The sequence below is a fragment of the Neopsephotus bourkii genome, unplaced genomic scaffold (assembly GCF_033783945.1).
Source record: "Neopsephotus bourkii isolate Nb327-2 ecotype Australia unplaced genomic scaffold, CSIRO-AGI_Nbou_v1 NB_168, whole genome shotgun sequence".
NCBI classification, from domain to species: Eukaryota; Metazoa; Chordata; class Aves; order Psittaciformes; family Psittacidae; genus Neopsephotus; species Neopsephotus bourkii.
In genome coordinates, this window is record NW_026900684.1 from 12,853,526 (window position 1) to 12,874,544 (window position 21,019).

The window sequence follows — 21,019 nt, forward strand, 5'->3', positions numbered from 1 at the left end:
GACTTTCAAGAATATTAAGTTGCGGAAAATGTTGTTCCCCCTCTTATTCTCCTATCCTACCACTTTCAAGAGTTAAATCTGTCTCCTTGCTGAAAAGGATAAAGGAGAAGAGATTGCGTAAGGTTCTGTTGTGCCTTGTGAAGAGCCAAAACCTGTTACCCAGATCTTGCTTTCATTTTTTTCCATTGCACAAAACCCTTAAGTTTTCAGAACTACACATATTATATAGTCACTTTCACTAAATATGGAAAAAAAACCCTAGTCATTTAAGGAAGGCCTAAAACAAATTGCCTCAGTTCCTGATATGCATAAAAGATGTGTATTAATGAGGCAGGTCATTTACTTGCCAGCATCATCTTTAATACTAAATGCAAGGTTCTGCATTTGAAAAGCTGGTAATAAAACATGGGTCTACTTGAGTCCTGCAGCAAAACCAGCTGGTAGTTCTCTAATGTGAGTTTCAGTGTTAAGAGTAGTCCAGTGGACATATTTTTTCAGCAAATAATAAATGTATAAATCGCAGCTTGCATAATTCTCCAGGGTTTGTAAAAGAGGATCAAAAGCACATTGTACACTTCAAGACGTAAATAAAATAAAATAAAAAGAATTAGCAATGGGTATTAGAAAAAAAAAAAAAAAACAAACACCCCATGCACACCACCTGAAAAGATGGCCTAAGGAATGTGTTAAAATTATGTTCCTTATTTTCAAAACCTCTTGAAGAATGGAATACACGTTGCAACTTTGTAAGTTGTCTATCAAGCTTTTAGTGCTCTGATGAAGCTCACAAACAGCTGAGGAGACGCAAAACTTTTACAAATTCCTTTACTAGAGCATTTAAGCAATCGGCTCACAGCTGTACACAATTTTGCAACTGTGTGCACAGGCATCAGCCAGGAGGCTGAGAAAGAGTGAATAAGATCATGTACACAGAGAAGACCTGAAGCACTGAAAGCTCCTTGTGTTTTTAGGCTACGGGTTCAGTAAAATAAAGCTAAGTATAGCTGCAGCTGCAGGATGAGTGGGAGTTGGCAAAGCAAAGAGGATAATGGCCATCTCTGAAATCTGCTTAGAGGTCACTTCCACCATGGAGAGTTCAGGCTCGCAGTGCATATGGACTCACAAGTCTTAAATACCAGACTCTGTTGAAAAATGAACAATACAGGTATCTCAGCTTCTGTTCACCTGCCACGGTCAAGTGTTTTTACTGCCTTTTAGAGGCAAGGGGAACAGGAAGAACACCAGATTTCAACAGGAATACAGATAGAGAAGTAAGAGCTTCTACAAAACACATGCAGAAGAGGAATCTGAGCCACTCCCACATCTCAAGTAACATTTGAATCACTCTGAATGTCATTAACACCTTGGGGTTTTGTTAGAAGCAGGCTCTCATCTGCACTTTCACAGGAAGCCCTGTTTTGGGTATTACACTAGACTATACATGAAGCAGCGTCAAGATTCAGGTGGTCTTAAACTCTGTAAGCATCTCTAAAGGACTTAAAGTGTAGTTAAAGTGGTATTTTAAGTCTGAAAAGCAGCTAACATTGAAATACAAAGTGCAAGATCTTTATAAGGGTTTAAGCCCTTCTCAAATACTTCCAATTATTTCCTGTGCAACAGACAAATATTTAGAGTAGACTCAACAATATTAGTCTACTGTCTCTATTCCAACTCAAGTAGTGTATTTTGAGACTGGAGTTTGCAAAAGCTGCAGCTTAACTTGAAAATGTACTGGGCCCAGAAGTTGTCACTACACCGAGTAGCTATGTATCCCAAGTCCTTCAATACACAAAGCCGCAGAATTTACAAGATGTGCTCCATTTCTTACTGCTGCCTCTGTAAGTAGTTCAACAGATAGAACTGTTTTAAGACTATACTAACAGAAAAAATGCTTCTTTGTTGAAGGGATGAACAGAGTAAGACGCTGTATCCTACATGGTTTTTATCACAACACTGTATTAAAAAACATATGAAAGGTATAATACACTCATCAAACCAAACCATTTATTTCAGTCACAAGTGCAAATATAGCAACAAGTCAGTTCAGCAAATTACAACACATAGAGAAGAATGTAATGTAAATGCTAAGTACACTGACAGACCAACTTCAAAAGAGCAGCAAAAAAACAGTTTCTTCAAATAAAAACTTCTATTCTTTTTACTTAGAATCTAAAATAACATAATAAATCTAGATCAGGAATGTCTCTGCTAATTCATGTTTAGCCACATATTCTGTTATTAACAGGTTGCATTATCCAGTGTGCAAAAGGAACTGTCCAAGCTTCCTATTAACAGACGTTTTGGTTTTAAGCAACTTTTACCCAATATTTAAACAATACAGTGCTGATACTAGTTAATATGTTCTGCTATTTGATATTACAAATTTAAGAATATATATTTAAAAAACTAAGTCCAATTTCAGTGTTCCTATACAATTCTACCTTGATCCAAAGTGGGCAACATTAAAGATAAAATTGAATTTATCTTTAAAAAAAAATAAAAAAAATGAATAGACACAAGTCTTCTCAGATTTTTGCATCATCTTTAAATCTGTAGTTAAAATATATGCAGTACTTACGTATAAAATAGAAAGCATTCCCATTAGGAAGATACTGCAGTGTAATTAGCCGTTTTTCCCTACCACTTAGTAGCCAAGGAACAAGATTTATGCTTAACGCCCAATCACTATTTTGCTTTACAGAAAAGCAAAAGTTGACTACCAGTATTAGCATCAGAATTTTTACACTGGAAATTTAGTTAACCTTCTTCTTTGTTATGAGTTGTTGCTTCTTCTCTTTTTCTTTGTAGGCAATGAATTGAGAGTCTGTACCAAAGATTCTGTCCCACCATGTGAAGGTTGAAGCGTAATTGCCGATGAAGTTCATGTGATGGAAGTCATGAAAACGGGCCCCAGCATAGAATGGTATCAAATGAAGAGGGTTCAGTGGAACATCATAGCCACTACAGCAGAAAAAAAAGCAAATACAGTAAGGATTTTTTTCAGACATAAACCACAAAATATAGACACTAACTTGTAATTTTTCTGAAATAAAAAAAACTCTGGTATTGTAAGGCCTTCAGGTATTCACTGAAACACTGGCTTAGTATGAAACCAAAATCCCTCCTATCCTAGCCAAATGCTTCTGTCAACTATCTCAAAGTGGCTTTGGTACTCGTTGACCTTTTCAGCTCAGTTTACTAGGCAGTACAAAAACATTTAAGCAAGTCACCTAAAATAAATAACTAACTAAAGTCACAGCTTTAACTGACTCAATTGCATGATGTTAGGGAGGAGGAACAAGAAATTACACTATCTTTTAGTAACAAGCTATGAACATCAGCTCAGGTGCTCGTGAAACAGTATCTCAAATCAATTACAGTTGTTGTATTTCTACTCTTATTTTCAGCTTACTGCAAGTTCTTAAAAATGTTTAACATTCAAAATATGTGATTAAGATAATATTAAAATCAGAACAGTTTGCTTTAGGATTTCAACTCTTTAGCTTAATAGTACTCATCTTAGTAAGCATCTTACCGCCACCTAGTGGGGAAAGCACAACGTAGTTTGTTACAAATATCTCAAGTGGACCACAAACGAAAATAGTAATGATTATCAAAGGAGATTCATATTTTGCATCAATTACTTTATGATATGTCACAACATACTTCTCAGTCTGCAAGCAATATGTAACTAAGCCAGCAATGATTCGTACAATGATTTTGTTCCACTAGAACACTTCACACTCAGCTTACAATAAGACACTATATGCTTATAATACATAAATTTACAGACACAAGGTCAAATGTAATACTAGCATTTCAAAAATTAACTCTTATTATCCTCATCCTCTTGAGCATAGGAAGAAAAATCTCATTCATTTGCAGGTGAACTCAACTGAGCCTACTGAGATTTGCACTAGCATTTTGGATCTAAATTTGAAGGAAGTCAGTTTCACAACGGAGAGAAGAATCTTGCCCTTTGTATCCTCAATAAAAGCAATTTATATATTTATTTTAGAGACAGTCAGTGATTGTATAGTCTGAATTCTCTTTTCTGGGAAAAATGTCTGATAAAGCATTAAATGGAAAGAACTCTTGACTGGAATTTCACTTTTTACAATTGATTTTCAGTGTTCTAATATGTATAAGATCACCTGTACACCAAATATCAAGAGTCAGACATTCTAAAGCACCTAGCTTCTGAAACGCTCCTTGAGGTGCTCTAGCTGACAGTCTACACTCTCTTAATTAGCAAGGCTTACTACTAATACTACCTCAAAACATAAACCAGTGGTAAGTGTGCAGTTTATATCATTCTCTGTAAGATGCATGAAAGCACATCAGTGCAAATAAATAGTAAATGTCAGTGAAACAGATAGGTAAGTTTGAGACAGACTCAGGGAGAGAGAAACAGCAATTATTAGAAAGTAATGAAGATTTCACCTGTGTACGTCAATGGTTTCCATCAAGCGACAGATCACCCATGCCCACAGAAGAATCACATGGTTACAGAAAACAACAATTCCAATAAAAAAGCCAGCTCCAAGGATAAGTGTTTCTAGAGGATGTGCGTATTCTGCTTGCATTCCAAATGGAGACTAGAAAGACATAACAGACAGGGAAACAGTCACCATTTTCAATCTTATACACCTCCAAATCAGAATCACCATTTTGTGGTACTCTCCCCTTCCCATTACCCCACAAGCCTACAATAGGACAAATGGAATGATGTTATGGGCAAAGGAAATGCTATTGATTGAGCAAGCGCCCTAACACAGGTGTTAAGCTACCTGTTGGGAAAACAGAAAACAGTATTCCAAGGTCATGAGGATTATCATTCCATTAGTGATTCCAAACACTTTACTACTAATTGAAAAGTTTAAAACCTTTATTTAGGCTTACTACTACCCCAGGCCAAAGCATTACTTCATATGAAAGTATTCATATTCCAAATATGAAAGTATCTGGAAAGCTCCTATCAGCCTTGCTATGCATCCAGTCTCAGAAACAGAAGAAAGAAGGAAGCCAAAATATTCTCAGAATCAGGATTCACTTGGAAATTTATTTTAAAAATAAAAACTCAAAAACCCCTCATCTTTGACGATATTTTAAAATACTGTTCAAATGCTATTTTGAGATTGAAATAAGATATTCTTTCCTACACACACACACCAGTCATTCCTACATTTAGCTTACCAAAAAATGACACTCTATAGAGAGTTTTCAAAAGTAGTATAAAAAGAACAGCTTAAAAAAAAAAACCTAATGCTGAAGGTTATAAGTTTGATTATTAGGAAATTATTTCTGCTATATAGAAAAAATATTTGGCATAAGACCAATTTTAAAACCATCACTTTTTACTACCAGGTAAAGTATTTAGTGAAACAGCCATTAAACTAGAGATCACTTATGTGCGAACTGCTAAGCACTCTCAAGAATAATGGATAGAAGCTGTTCCTGCTGGAGACCTGAGTGGCTGCCAAAAGCAAGAGGAAAACAGCAGCTGCTGCTTCAGGTGTACACAGATCTGAACACATTAGTCAATACCAAGCTTCTCTATTATTTGCAGCCCATATAAACCACCTGGGACCCAGTAGCTTGAAGCTCTCCTTAGGCACACTACAGGTTATACACCGAAACACAGAAGTGCACAGACATAGTAGCCCTGACTTCTGTGACTCAGAGACAGTGCCATCTCAACAGTTATACCAACCATAAGCAAGTAAGCTATACCAACTGTAAGGTGTAAGCACTGCTGCACCCTGCCTGGCTCAGAACAGTGCCATCGCCAGCCAAGCATGGCTCATTACCTTGCACTCAATGCAGAACCACCCCAAGTCTCTCTGTACTGTGCTGTGCTCTCAATGCACAACTGGCTATACTGCTTCCAGAAGCCCACATCCAAAGTTACAGTCCTTCCCTGAATCAAGTATGCTGCATATATGATGAACACAGAGGCCGTGCAGGAGCCACCTGGCTGGATTGTGTTCTGGGGATTAGTATGCTCTGGATAACATAATAGGTGGTGGAGAACTGGCAAACAATCAAAACCAGAAACCTACCACTTCCGCTCCCCTAGCAATGAGACAGATAAATACACTTTTAAAAGCCTGACCCAACAGATAGGATCAAACTTCAGCAAGAATGCAATCTTTCATTCCCATTAAATGAAACAAAATCACAGGAGGTGTTTCAGAAACAGGGTGATCAGGCACTGGAACAGGCTTCCACAGGAAGTGGTGGAATCACCATCCCTGGAAGTGTTCAGAAACCATGCAGACAAGGCCCAGTGACATGGTTTTGTGGTGGACTTGGCAGTCCTGGGGGAAACTTGATGATCTTAAAGGTCTTTTCCAACCTAGATGATTCCATGATTCTATGAAAAAAGACTTTCAAGTAAGTTGTATAAAACTGCGTATACTAAAAAATATATAAAAAAAAATCAAGGAATACATACAACAAACTCATGGTGAACCTTATGGATATACTTGTATATTCTCTTGTGATGCAGCAATCTATGCAGGAAATAGTGCCAGGCATCCTCAATCACCGCACATCCAAAACACTGGCCAACCAGGACATACCTTTAAAAAGCAGAAGAGCTATTAGTTATAGAATGCACTAGCAGATGCATAATCTTAAAAGAGAAAATAATTTATATGCCAGTAAGGGTGGGAAATGTTTATGTCTATTACTGACTGACACTGACATTACCTTTTTAACATACTGAAAGTATTAATTACTATATACAAGAGCTATTGTGCTTATCAGCTCATATGTTTATATGTTCATATGCAAAGAGAGTTCGCATGCAATACAACAACCTGTCAGTCCAACGTTACACACACACAATCTATAGAGAATGCCCATAGAATGTAAGACCTAAATATAAACATATAGAGCTGCATCAGCTATCAAATCAGATAGAAAATAGCTTTCCAAGAAAGATGACCTTCTGTTGTAAAGAACTGCTATTGTCAGAACACTGACATACTTTAAAACCAAACTGAATTAGTTCTAAGTGCACCTCCTTCCCCTGTATGTCAGTTTAGTGCAGAAAAATAGAAGAACGTGAACAAGGTGGTACCTCCTCTCTTTCGACAAACACCTTGCTGCTATGGTATAAAATAAGGCGGAAGGAAGAAACAGGAAAAAGAAAAAAACTCTGGATAACACCCCCCCACAATGTCCAATATGTAACCCATGTCATCATGAATCTTGCGTCGCTCCCATAAATTCCTTCTAATATCCCTTCTTCTGAGTACCACAACAATTTGGGGCCATTAGAAAGATAGATCTAGAAAGCTCTAATAGCAGTTAAGCATCAACAGAAGCGAGATCAACAAATGTAGTTTACATCATCAAAAACCATTGTGTACTAGATTTGATGACGCTATCTGTTAAATATTCTGCCCCCAACTGCATGCAACTCAGTATCAACACATGAGAAAAATATACCTACCATCTAGGCATCTCTTCCCATCCATATGGAATGTTGAAATACTCTGTGAAGTAATAGGTGCCACAAATCAGAGGAAGTTGAATGAAAAAGTGATTGAAGAGGAGTGTTTTGAAACACTTCCACTGTTTTTCCCATGTTTCTGGTTTATCCTAAGAAGAAGCAGAAAGAAACAGTTACGCTACATCTTTCTACTGCAGGTAACGGAAATGCTGCAAAAATTACTTTGGAGGCAGTTTCATTTCCCCTTGGAAGACAGATAGCAGGTCCTCAATAATACAAATCAACTCAGGCAATACAAATTACACAGTATTAGATTCAGTTTCATCAAAACCTCTTGTTTTTCTAAGCTAGCTTTCCATAAAACTTAAAACCTCCTTAACAGAGGTTGGCTGTCTTTGCCTGTTGCCCCAAATTGTTCTTGTTATTCCAGTGTTTGCAATTAGCAGGAACATTTCACTTTCAACAGTTTAACACAAATCGAAGTTTTTGTTCTTCACGCCACAGAATGTACTTCCCATAGCTAAAATAACACAAAGAGAAGCTGAAGACAAAAGCTTGTGAAGAAATAATTTGTCGTGAAAACACCCAGGTTTTGCAGAGAGACATTTCATCGATCTCTCTAATAACACCAGCTCCTGTAATTACTAGTTTCCAATTCATATTACAATGAACTGGGGAAAAACTAATCATCTTTAGATACTGGATGTGCCTACAGGTACTTTGAAAGAAACACTTACTAGTAAGTAAGCACACCACGTACTTCACGTACTTCTCTTATAATACTAAGCCAGACCTCTTCCACCAGATGCTATGGTTTTACTACACCTTCCTGTATATACCTTTGCTGTCAGATTGACATACCCTTTTCTCCATATACCACCGTGGTGGAAAGGATATCCTCCCTCAAAAAAAAAAACAAAAAAAAACCGAAAAAAACCAAACCTCGTTTTCTTCCCCAAAATCCACTTCTCTTTCTCCTCATACATATAGCATTTTTTCTCTGCCACTTCCAGGATGTCCGTGTCACAGAGAAAATGGGGTCATATAAACTGGAAACTATGAAACTGCAGTTATATTTTCTACTTTACATGTTAAAAAAAAATATCAGGAAATGTGTATTTCACAACTTGTTCTTACCTGCTGAATTTTATACTTTTGCATATATGGTATGAACTGAAAGACAAACCCAGGTACACAGAGCAAGAAGTATGAAACTTCATGAACTAGAAGCGATCCCCAAGTTGCAATTTGGAACTTTGTGTAGTTATCCAGCATGTAATTCCAGGCATTTTTAAATGGCTGCTGCAGGGGATTGTCAGGCAAGAAAGAGTCTATATATTCCACTGCCAGATAAGCAGAGTTCAAAATGTTAACGCTGTCGTTCACTGCCATCGTTCAAACATCAAGCATCACAATTACAGTTCTTCTGCAGTTGTCTGTAAGTAACCTGAAAATTTTAAGAAACAATTGAACAAGCAGCAGTTAATTTTCAGTAAAACAAAACAGAACATTACCTACCTTAGTTGCTGCCTACTTTTAAGTAAAAACAGGAAAGGAAAAGGAAAGGAAGGGAATCAGCTCTCAAATTTTGGCATTACATCAGGGGAGCAAAAGAATAAATAAATGTTAATTATTACCCAATCTTATCCCAAGTTTTCTGCAGGATAATTGTATTCTTCACAAAAAGGTTCAAAACAGATTTAGACATTAAATTAACTGTGGTGTCTTGATTACCCAGCCTAATTCTTCTTGTACCTGTGATCCAGAACCCATGGAAAATATATCAACCCAGCAGACTACCTTTAAACAGCAGTAGGATTGAGATAATCAGCCTTTTGTAACTAATGAAGATTTCACCACAGCTCCCAAAAGCATAGAGGCAGCATTCCTGCAGGTGCTCTGAACTTTTGCCACTTGAACAAAGTAGGCTGCTTCTTGGTTTGGGTTGAAAGGAACATTTAATGACAATCTAGTTGGAACCCTCTGCCATGGGACAGACAGCCAACCTCTACACCAGGTTGCTCCAAGCCCCGGTACAACCCAGCATTGAACACTGCCAGGGATGCGGCAGTCACAGCTTCTCTGGACACCTTGATCCAGTGAAGAATTTCTTTGTAAGAACTAATCTAAATCTACCCTTTTCGAGTTCAAAGCCACTACCCCTTGTCTTCTCATGACAGGCCTTAGCAAAAAGTCTTTCTCCATCTTTCTTACAAGTCCCTTATATACTGAGCCTTCTTTTCTCTGTCCTGAGCAACCCCAACCCTCTCTGCCTCTCTCTGTGGGCAATGTGCCCTCTGCTCATTTTCGTGGGCCTCCTCTGCACCCCCTCTAACACACCCATCTTCCACTCTAGAACACGTGTGCAACTCATAGGCCAGAGGATACCAGTTAGCCCTCAGTTGGTATGTCCAGACTAGGTCCAACACGAAGAGGTCACCAAGCTTGGTATCCAACAACAGTAGTTAACATTTTTCTTTCTTAGCAGCAGCATAAAGATGCTATTGTTTTTTAAAAGTAGATCACAGTATAGTTTAGGTTAGAAAGGACCTTAAGATAACTTAGTTCCAACCCCCATGCCATGGGCAGGGACGCCTTCCACTAGATCAGGTTGCTCTACCCTGTCCAACCTGGCTTTGAACACTGCTAGGGATGGGGCAGCCACAGCTTCTCTGGGCAGCCTATGCCAGTGTCTCACCACCCTCACCGTAAAGAATTTCTTCCTTATATCCACCCTAAATTTCACTATCACTTAGCCTAATCTTAGATATTTTATTAACTGGAAACTTATCATAGCAGATGCTAGGGAGGCTTACCACCCGAGCTCCCAACCCGACAAGCACACCGGATTACTCACCCTCCCTAGACCTGGCTAGCCGAGACGCCAGAGGCCAGCCTGTGCCTGGGTAGGGCTCCTCCACGCCGTCTATCCGAACAAGGGCCCTGCGAGGAAGCGGAGACCGTGGTACACGCATGCCGCGGCGGGCAGTTGGCACAACCCGCTCACCGCGGGACGGCGACTGGGGGAAATGCCCAGGGGAGGCGGCCAGCCGCGGCACCCGCGCACTGCCGGCCCTTCGCCCAGCGCGGCCCTGCGCAACGCAGTTACCGGGATGTGCCCGACCGACCGACAAACCGGGCGCCTGGTCCCCGGCACCCCGGGTCGGGTCAAGTCAGGCTTGGGCTCTCCCGCCCTCCCCTCGGCGAGGCCCACGCGTCCCCTCACCTCAGCTGGGTAGCAGCGGCAGCGCCTCTCGCACGAACAACAACAGCTAGGGCCGCCGGCTCTTCAAGTGCGCCCTCCCATTGGCCGCGCAGAAACGCCCGGCGCAGCGCCCATTGGGTGGCTGGAGGCAGCGGCGGAAAGTCAGGCGTGAGGAAGGCCGGTCGAAGCTGCGGCTCCCGCGTAACGATTGGCTGAAGGGGTGGAGTGAGGATAGTGAGACCTCGGCGAGCAGCCAATGATGAGGGAGGCAGGCCGGGTGACGTAAAAGACGTGATGAGGAGGAGAGCTGTGCTTCAGGTGGGCAGAGGTGGGTGGGGAGGGAGGGCGCGGTCCGACCCTTGCACCAGAGCCCGATGCCGCTCTCTGCATGTCCGAGCCGGGCGTGGCCGGCTGCGGGAGCTGCCTGGAAACACTGTGTCAAAGGAGGAGGAAGAGGAGAAGGGGAATCGGGCTCAGACCAAGGAGCGGGGGCGGCCGGGGCGATGGAAGCGTCCGTTCCTTAGGGGAGACTGCTCAGCCCGTTACCTCCACCCGCGCTGCCATTAGAGCGGTGCCTGGGGGAACGGTCGGCGGCCTGATGCCCTGATGAAGTCAGTAAAAGGGCTGAAATACAAGGGTACAGCGTAAGAGCAGTGGACCATAACCCCATTAATTGATGCTGGTAAATACAGGTATGATGCAGGTAGAATAACACAAGTACAAATGTACAATGCTTTCCAATGCTTTACAGTGCAACCCACTACGTTGACCCACAATACGTCATACAATATCCCCAGCAAAATGCAATCATCCATTTAATTCAAGCATCTGCCCCCCCCATGTTATTCTCAGCTATTACACTAATGTCACAGCTAAGTTCCAGTGAAAGTATCTGAGGTGGACGTTACCTTAAACTAATTGAAAACCAAAGCTTTCAGAAAGACCTGCAGCAAACCAGTGATAATTACATAGCCAGTTCCTAAACGTAAGCTCCTTTCAATTGTCTCACACTGATTCCTTAGAACATCAGCTTGCCCCTACCTCTCTCTCCCCTCTTCCCCCCCCCCCCAAGAATAAATCTCCCTTCACTTCTATCAAGATCTTTTGGTTTGAGACTTGTATTGAGAAGCACAAGTTTTAAGCGACCTGTTGGCATTAGGAAACCAATATACAAACTTTTATTTGAAGAAAATCTCAAATATGACAATAACTTTGGTCATGTTAAAAGGAGGCCATCCAAGAATGAATAAAAATGAGCTGCTTTATAAGCATGGCCACATACAGTATATTCAGATATTAGCTAATAGAAGCTAAGGTTACACGCATAAATAGACCTTAGTACCATGCAAGTTCGACGCAAATTCATACATTCATTATAAATTTTCAGTTATTTTCATGCCAAATCACCTTTTGGATAAAAAGGTAAGAAAGAAGTAACATCCAAATGCGACCAAAATTGAACAGAAAAAAGAAATCAGAAGTACAGACAACATTTTTATTAAAAAGATCTCAAAATTACACCTGTTCAATGTTAATACCATCTCTGATCTCCTTCAGTGGGAATTAGTAGTAGTTAAGCATTGTTACATATCAAAAAATACAACTCTGTTTTACAACATAGTACCGACATATTCAAAGTACTGTGCCAAATTATAAATAGTAAAATCAGGTTTTGAAGAATTCCAATAGAAAGCAAGTTATGCTCACATAAACATATGCACATAGTATAGTTATGTAACAAAAGTCTTATAAAAGGAAACAAATTTACCCCATGCCAGCTTGAATTACTGAGGTGGGATCCAATACTTACTATGAAGACTGACAGTTCATTTCTTTAAATATATTTATTAGTCTCTGGAAAAAATAAGACAAAAATTTACTTTCACCAGAATACACACCATTCTTCACTGACAATCCGTTTCTCAGTTGTGACTGACATAAGTCGGTCCTTATGAAAGTGGCCTTTTTCGTTTCTTTTTGAAGACCTTGCAGTAAAAAAAATTGTCCACCAGACTTCAAAAATTCAATCAGCTTCTGCACAACTGCAGAATGATCCTACACACTCTACCTAGAGTAATCTTCATCTGTCATCTGTAATGTAGACAGTCACATCTTCCTCTGTGACTCAAGGTGCAGCTACAAGTAGAGAAGTGCTTAGATACTCAGTCACTTCAAATACACTTGTTGAAGACTGCTTCTAGTGCATAATCAAGTTGAAAATCTCTTTACTGATCATAATGGTTTGTCAATAACTGTAACACCTGGAGTGAAGAGAAAAAAAAAAAGGTAGAAATCTTTAGGTAGTATTTTACAAAAATTCAAGAATATGAAAATTTTTATATAATACCTTGCAAGTAGCATAAACTGCACTAGCATCAATGTTGATATTTTCCCTAATTTTTCTGACAGAATGTTGTCTGAATCAGTACAAAGTTCTCAAAGTTTCTGTGACTTTAAAAAATTTGCCATTACTCAAGTTTAATTTTACCTGTGAAATACATCATTAACATCCACTTAATTTGTTTGAGAAACTGCAGTTATTGAGGGAAAAGGTTCCTGAATCAGTTGTTGTTTTCTAAATATCAAATCCCAAAGAACTTCAGAATTTGACCTTTGTAGACTGCAACACAAATATCTTGTTATAAAAAAGGACTGGTCATACCAGAATCGACTTTCTGACTCACCACTTACGTGCTAAATCCCTACTGAGTACAGTTTAATACCACCTTTTAGCTTGTACTGAATAATTGTTTGAAGTCATCATTCAAAACGTACCCATTAGTTTCTTCACATCCATTCTGGTATCTTACACTTTACCTTAGGACTTGGTTTTGATGCATGGTCAAATTTCTTATGCTAGTAGTTAGTTTTTTGCAAATTTCTTATGCAAGAAGTCAGTTAAAATTATATCTACACATACTACCTGCATAGCTCCTTCCTGTACTCATACAAGATGACACAACTGTCCATTTATCAGTTGTTGGATTATAATATTCCACTGTTGATAAATTACAGGAACCGTCATCTCCTCCAACCACATACAAGAGACCATTTACAGCACAAACACCTAAAAAAAGACAGGAAACCAATCTGAAAATTAGCAATTGGCTTGTTCACCCCATAAAAGCATGATTTCTATTCTGACACATCATAAAAGCAGCAGAAATCCAGGAATGTGCCATTCACACCAAATGGTATTACTACCATTTTAAGCTACTTGTTGTGTCTACCTGCATTCCTTCTGCACATGTTCATGTCTGCAACTTGCTTCCACGTACTGGCGACGGGGTCAAAGACTTCAACACTTTTTCTTACCAAAGGACCATCGTGACCACCTACCGCATACAATAAATTGTTTAACACACCAACACCTGTGAACATAGGGAAATATTCAAAATTAACCAGAGAAGAGTTTGACTGATACAAAACAAAACCAACAAATATTACATCTACTAACATAAATCTTTCATCCAGTCAGTCTTTCATCCAATCCATCCAACAACATTTGGGTCAGGATACATTAAAGCAGAGAGACGGTAGCTACAGCAAGAAGCTGATAAAATGTCTCACATGCCCATCTCCTGTACTGCAGCATACAAAGACCAGAGCTGTTCTGCAACTGAAGATTTAGAAAATCTGGGATGAAACATGATGTGCAGGAAAACAAGGACTGTTGAAATTTAGGACTAATTAGAAGCGACAGTAAATGAGACAGAGTGCTCATCCAGCATAACAGAAATCTGACAAGATGACAAAGTGTGAATTTTTAGAAAGTAAAAACTGTTCAATATGGAAGATAAAAGCTGAATGGATAGACATTATACAACAGGGATGGTTCCACTGAAGTGTTGGAGTGCCATGTAAACATATATATGAAACAAAAGTAAACAGTTAAGAGAGTGCACCTTCCTCCTCCAGGATTTGGAGGAGAATCATAGAATAGTTAGGGTTGGAAAGCACCTTAAGATCATCTGGTTCCAAACCCCCTGTCATGGGCAGGGGTGCCTCAATCTAGACTGTGTCACCCAAGGCTCTGTCCAACCTGGCCTTGAACACTGCCAGGGATGGAGCATTCACAACTTCCTTGGGCAACCCATTCCAGTGCCTGACGACCCTCACAGTAAAAAAATTCTTCCTTATATTGAACCTGAACTTCCCGTTTATGTTTAAACCCATTACCCCTTGTCCTATCACTACAGTCCCTAATGAAGAGTCCATCCCCAGCATCCTTGTAGGCCCCTTCAGATACTGGAAGGCTGCTATGAGGTCTCCACACAGCCTTCTCCGGGCTGAACAGCCCCAACTTTCTCAACCTATCTTCATATAGGAGGTGCTCCAGTCCCCTGATCATCCTCATGGCCCTCCTGTGGACTTGTTCCAACAGTTCCATGTCCTTTTTATGCTGAGGACACCAGAACTGTACACAATACTCCAAGTGAGGTCTCACGAGAGCAGAGTAGAGGGGCAGGATCACCTCCTTTGACCTGCTGGTCACACTCCTTTTGATGCAGCCCAGGATACGGTTGGCCTTCTGGGCTACAGGCGCACACTGCTGGCTCATGTTCATTTTCTCATTGGCCAGCACCCCCAAGTCCTTCTCCACAGGGCGGCTCTGAATCTCTTCTCTGCCCAACCTGTAGCTGTACCTGGGATTGCCCAACCCAGGTGCAGGACCTTGTACTTTGCATTGCTGAACTTCATGAGGTTGGCATTGGCCCACCTCTCAAGTGTGTCAAGGTCCCTCTGGATGGCATTCCTTCCCTCCAGCATGTCAACTGAACCACATAACCAAACACCAAGCTTCAATTATCAAAATATCCAGAAGGATATTATAGGGCTTCCTTTACTTTACAAAAAGTTTATCAGTCTATAAGCTTCGGATGAAGGAATAAATAAAGCTAGTCTATATCTAGTTGCTAATTGGGCTTCACATATTGAAAGGATGGTAATAAGGAAAGCAGAAAGGAAGGCCTGTTGTTCATTCTTCACTTTATATTGCAGTATTAGAACCCAACATACCAGATTTCAGAAACGTAGGTGTTTTTTTGCATTAAAACTTGTGAGTGATGGACCACAAATACAACTGAAAAACACTTCTATGTAAGTACATTGGGAAATCTAATATATGTCACATTTAAGATTATGAAACTCAAAGCTAAGATACAGATTTGTGAATATAGTCTTTAAATGGCTCCATGGGAAGAGCACAGTTTACAATCTTTATTAAAGGGAAATAGCAAATATGAATGCAAAAGATTAGTTAAGTCCTTCAGAGTAAAAAATACCCCAACCAAGCTGGGTTAAAAAAGAGAACCCTGAGACCTTGCCAGCCAGCTGAAATATCTTTGAAAACATATCAGTTATTTGTATGTAAGAGCCATTCTTATAGAGGGTGAGAGACGACTCCTGCTGAAATAACTACATTTGCTTATTAAAAAGACAGATTTTAATAATGAAAGGAAGAGGGGAAGGAAACATGGAAGAGTTAATTGGTACTGCAGATCTGAAAAATAGCTTCTTAATAGGACACTTTTATAAATCATGCTATCTAATGCTTTATCAGTGATATTCACTACTAACATTTCCCCATATCCTTTCCAGTTAATTTAATTCCTCTTTTGTTACTATTAATTCTAGCTATCATGTCACAGTATAGTGTGACAGCTTTTCTTTCTCCCACTCTGATCACACTTTATTAGACAGGATAATATAATATTCATCTTTTGTAGAATTAAACATTACAGAGCTAGAAGGAGGGCTAAGATTTTTAATTTAAAAGTGTGATGTGATATTCATCCTCCACCCAGGTTTTCTGTATAGTTACCAACCTTCCTATTCAGTGCGTAGGTTTTCCCCCTGCCATACTGCCGTTTTTCCTTTAGCTCCTTATTTTTAATAATGTCCTTAGTTCCTCTTTGGTGCTTCCTTTTCCCTTCATCCCACACCCAGTTTCCAAGTCCTACCTTATTTTTTGCTCTTTCTATCTGTATCCTCTTGTTGCCATCTTCTGAGTTCTCCTTTCTTTGTTATTTTTCTTTCCTGCCCATTTTTCAGGACCCTGTCTTTATCTCTTATCCCCCCCCAAATGGCCTATATCTGGGTCTGAATTTCCTCATCCCAATATATTGCTGGAAACAGATCTGTCCCCATATTGATCAATCAAGAAGCAATTGGTACTGAAGAAAAGTAACTGAGGGTAAACCTCTGAAGTTGCTTTTGAATGAAGCTGAACCAGTAGGAGCAGAAGAGACGGGCTAAAGTTCTTTGATATGACTAGAGATCCAAAGGTTTAATACAGGAACAAAATTCTCTTTAGTTAACATCCATAACACCAGTACCAGGACTGATGGCCAGTTGAAACAATTCTGGTGGTTTTGGACATTTGGCCAGTACAGCCAATATCAATTAATAGTTGTGATTTCCACATTACCAGCCACTCCTCCCCCACTCACAAATACAATTTTCTATGTATTTAACAGAATGGCACAGAAGAATGTTAACTATTTTACTCAATTATACGAAGCTGAAAAAGCTGACTACATTTACTGTTTCTTTTGTTGTTGTTGTAATCAGAGGACAAGGTAAAAGGCAGCAGAGAGCTCAGTAAACAAACACTGTGACAAGGGGAGGGAGAGGAAGGGCAGAAAGATCCCAGTAGTTAGTGTATGTAAAGGCACTAAATATTAAAGTTGCAGAATTTAATTCAACTTTCTTTAAAATTTTAAAATACCCAGTGTATAAATAGGCGACAAGCACAAAAACTAAAAACAGACTGCTAAAAAAAATGCTGAGATAAAATGGGTGCGCGGGCAGATTGCAAAATGAAGCTTTGTCACAACCCATCAACACTATTTGTCTTTATAATACTTGTAATTTGCCCATTTTTATAAATATTTTTCTCAAAACTTGCCAATATTCGATGGGAGTATTTAACAGTACCCTTTCTGCAATTCTGGACAGTTTTTAATCCAGAGTTTACTTTAAAGATGCACAGGCTCAGTAACTAGAAATTTCACAAGACAACCATGTTTTCTTGAGATACCATGTATCATTTTCCTTTCATGAGCATCACAGTTTTAGTTTACAAACACAATCAAAACATTAACATTAAGAGATGTATCAACTTGCTGATTTTTCTAAGTGTATAATGAAAGTATCGGAAACTAAGTATCTTAATTTTAGCAATAACTTTAATATATATTTCTTTTGAAATAATTTGGACGTAATTTAAACATCATTTAAATAGATTAAAAACTGTTCAGAGTTTGTAAGAAACAATGGAAGGCAAGAAGAAAAGTTGGGATAACTATTAATCATCTACTAAGCATACTAGAAATCCACCCAGTTGTATTTGTAAGAACGTCTCTTCCAGTTATGAAGCACATTAATGCAATCACCAGTAGATATTTCAAGGGTGTTGCTAAAAAGCACCATTGAGTACTTGGCAAAACAGCTAAAAAATTAAAAGTATAAAACTAATATCATGTAATTTTACTTGAAAAAGTCCATGGCAATGCATCTAGAAAAATAAAAGAACTTCTGTGAGTTGAAAAAACCTGAAATACCAAAAGACAAATAGAGGACAGCGAACAGTAAATGAGATTTCAGTCCATAATATAAATAGATAATGAAAATGCTAAAGTCAGTTTGAAGCTGTGGAAGTACTTCATTAAATAAAAGCCAAATATTGCAGGCATTTTTGATGTCTTTAAAAAGAAAGATACATCCTCAGAATCATAAGAAGGAAAAAAAATCCATAGGAAAAGAAGGGACTTTTAGGATTATAAATGGATATAAATGGATATACCTTGTCTAAATCATAAGGAAGGGTAACATATAGTAGCTTATACGTATGCAAAAGATGTAAACACCAGGCAGTGAGAAGAATTAATGAAGGTGAAGCAAAGGGTACATAAATGGAAGTAACAGGACAAAACCAGTGATACAACTTAAGAATGAGCAAGGACAACATTTCCTGTAGTGAACCAGAATGCAGAGCAAGTCCTTCAAAGGGGTAGAATCTATTCACAGTTCACATGTGTAGTCAACCTGAAAATGCTATTAGAAAATCAGCCGTACATTGGTAAAGAGACACCTTCGAAGAAATGACATTTTTTTTAATCCTGACCATGTAGATTTTGATACTTCAGTATTTAGGTGACATTAAATTGATTGTCGCTATCCATGTATATTAGTGTGTATGTTAAAAACATCAGAAGTTATGGGAAAAGGAGGAATATGAAAAGTATGAAAACGGAAGGAAACATACTTACTATAAACAGACTGAACCTTATGCTATAGGACAGTTTTGTATTTATAATGTGCAATATATCAGCCATTCAAGACTAACATATTCCATTAAACTCAGACTTTACCTTACCTTAGATATTTTTAGACACATTTGAAAACCACAAATTTGTTTCATTTTTACAAGGATAGTTGATTCTTGTCCACTCACCTGCACCACTTCGTCTAGTGCTCATTTCTGCAACATAGGTCCACTCATTTGTATTAGCGTCATAGCATTCTACTGAACTAAGGCACTGACGTGACGCCCCATCATAGCCACCAACAGCATACAGTTTACCTAGAAGGGTAAACAACAGAAACACACTCCTAATCCACACAGACTGTGTTGGTACAGAGGCTGAAGGGAAATCATCGTTCTCAGAATTAGCTACTAATCAGTCCCTTTTGTCAATCAGTTATTGAGTTCCTATTTCTTATATAGTTCAAGATAGTATACTATACTTCTTGTCACTATAAGGATGTAAAAGGCAGTCAGCATCTAACAAGAACAATGTAGGTCAATTTAAATTACCTAGCTAAAATACAAAGGTACTTTATCCCGGTTTTAATAAAGAACTGTTCAAAAGTCAGTTAATTTAAGTATGTCCAATGCTGGAAGCTCACAAACAGACTTCCTAGAAATGTCAAAAATTCAGATGAAAATTACTTGTACAGCCTGCATTTTCAGATCAGAAACAGCAGTGGTTCCTATGCAGTTAAAACACACAACTAATGCTGTTTTAAGACCCAAGTACTGGTCCACGTCTGCATTGTGCAAGTGACATCCAGGCTATTCACCACCAAGCTGACTCAAAAGCCAGCAGTTTTCCTGGCACTGTCCCTGAGATCACATTGCCAGCATGCAAACAGCAAGGTCAGCCACAGCTAAGAGTTGTCAGTTGCAGTGCTACATCACTAGAGACCAATTTATAAGGTCACCACTTCAGTAATCAGGCTCTCTACCTTTGCTGACATGCGTAACTTAAAAGCATGCATGCTTGGCCAGCTTTTTCTCAGCTGGCCTCAGACACAGTTGAAGCTCTGAAAACAATTCAAAACATCTATGCTAAGAGCTAGTCAAAACCAAGTAGAACAATTATGTATTGTTCATACCATTTGAATTACAACATTGAGCAAAAACATAAATCGGAAGTATGTTTTCAAAAGTGAGTAAAGTTGTTAGGGTAAATTATTGCATTCTCCTCCCCCCTTTTTTTAATATAATTTGTCAACTCACCTCCAACAACACCTACACCAACACTACTTCTTCTTGTGTTCATTGGAGCTACATGAAACCACTCATTAGTCTTTAAGTTGTAAACTTCAACTGATGATAAACCTATGAAGATAATATAACATTATTTTCTCTATAAATCTAGATGCCACAGACTCTCTAAGTTCAAGACAATTCCTCATATCTGAAAATTCAGATTATTTCATTTTAAGGACTATTACTGTGCAAAAAAGCATAACCTTTAGATAATCAGTTACAGTCAACCCATTCTTGGTGTCTGAAAATGGGCAAATTAATAAAAGCTTTTATGGAACTCAGAGAAATTCTTCCCTGGATTTATTTTTTTTTCCTTTCTTTTTAATTAAGTCACAATGTTCATCCTATATGTGCTTCTGTAATAGTTATTGAGGAACGGGATCATCTCTGCACAAATGCTTTAATGGATCTGTGAAGAGAATAAAAATTGCATGTCCAAAGCCTTCCCACAGGTCAGAAAAGGCTGTTTATAATCCTACACTACCTGAAAAGTGTACACAAAGAGGACAAAGGAGTTGTAATTTTTATGCTCACATCTTCCATGAGTTAAGGACTCTGACTATAAAAGGAATACTGAAAGGCAACTTGTCAAAGATTCACTAGTCATTAAGCCTAAAATCCTAGATGGGAGCAAACAGTCCACTGTTCAGGTAGAAAGATGTGACCGCTAGAGCACATTCCACACTTCAAGATGCCAAGCTACCTTCATGCTTGGTTTCATCACTGCTACCAGAAAAGAGACATCCAAATTTGACACAATTATGTCAAAAGTAGTTAAAGCTAATCAACAGTG

At 38.9% G+C, this 21,019-nt stretch overlaps 2 protein-coding genes across 4 annotated transcripts in view; both read right to left on the reverse strand.

Annotated features, from left to right (window-relative positions):
- Positions 1 to 2,493: 2,493 nt before the first annotated feature.
- MSMO1 (methylsterol monooxygenase 1) lies at positions 2,494 to 8,930 on the reverse strand. Its single transcript, XM_061373109.1, has 5 exons — positions 8,600 to 8,930; positions 7,463 to 7,611; positions 6,458 to 6,584; positions 4,444 to 4,598; positions 2,494 to 2,961 (listed from the first exon to the last, which is right to left on the reverse strand). Exons 1-5 carry the CDS (start codon positions 8,852 to 8,854, stop codon positions 2,754 to 2,756), a joined length of 894 nt encoding a protein of 297 aa, XP_061229093.1. The 5' UTR covers positions 8,855 to 8,930; the 3' UTR covers positions 2,494 to 2,753.
- Positions 8,931 to 11,816: 2,886 nt separating this feature from the next.
- Positions 11,817 to 21,019, reverse strand: part of KLHL2 (kelch like family member 2) — a 60,561-nt gene continuing 51,358 nt past the window's right edge. For all 3 annotated transcript variants that reach the window (XM_061373113.1, XM_061373119.1, XM_061373128.1), the window contains 5 exons: positions 20,194 to 20,295; positions 19,126 to 19,254; positions 13,898 to 14,038; positions 13,591 to 13,734; positions 11,817 to 12,928 (listed from right to left, as the gene is read on the reverse strand). In XM_061373113.1, coding sequence (XP_061229097.1) covers positions 12,900 to 12,928; positions 13,591 to 13,734; positions 13,898 to 14,038; positions 19,126 to 19,254; positions 20,194 to 20,295 — 545 coding nt within the window. In that variant the 3' untranslated portion in view covers positions 11,817 to 12,899. The remainder of the gene's footprint in view (positions 12,929 to 13,590; positions 13,735 to 13,897; positions 14,039 to 19,125; positions 19,255 to 20,193; positions 20,296 to 21,019) is intronic.

Coding starts and splice junctions, on each gene's coding strand:
- MSMO1 (XM_061373109.1), bottom strand. CDS start 8,854: ATGGCAGTGAACGACAGCGTTAACATTTTGAACTCTGCTTATCTGGCA. Junction 6,585..7,462: donor TGGGAAGAGATGCCTAGATG/GTAGGTATATTT, acceptor TGCTTTTTAAAG/GTATGTCCTGGTTGGCCAGT. Junction 4,599..6,457: donor AGGTTCACCATGAGTTTGTT/GTATGTATTCCT, acceptor ATGTCTTTCTAG/TCTCCATTTGGAATGCAAGC.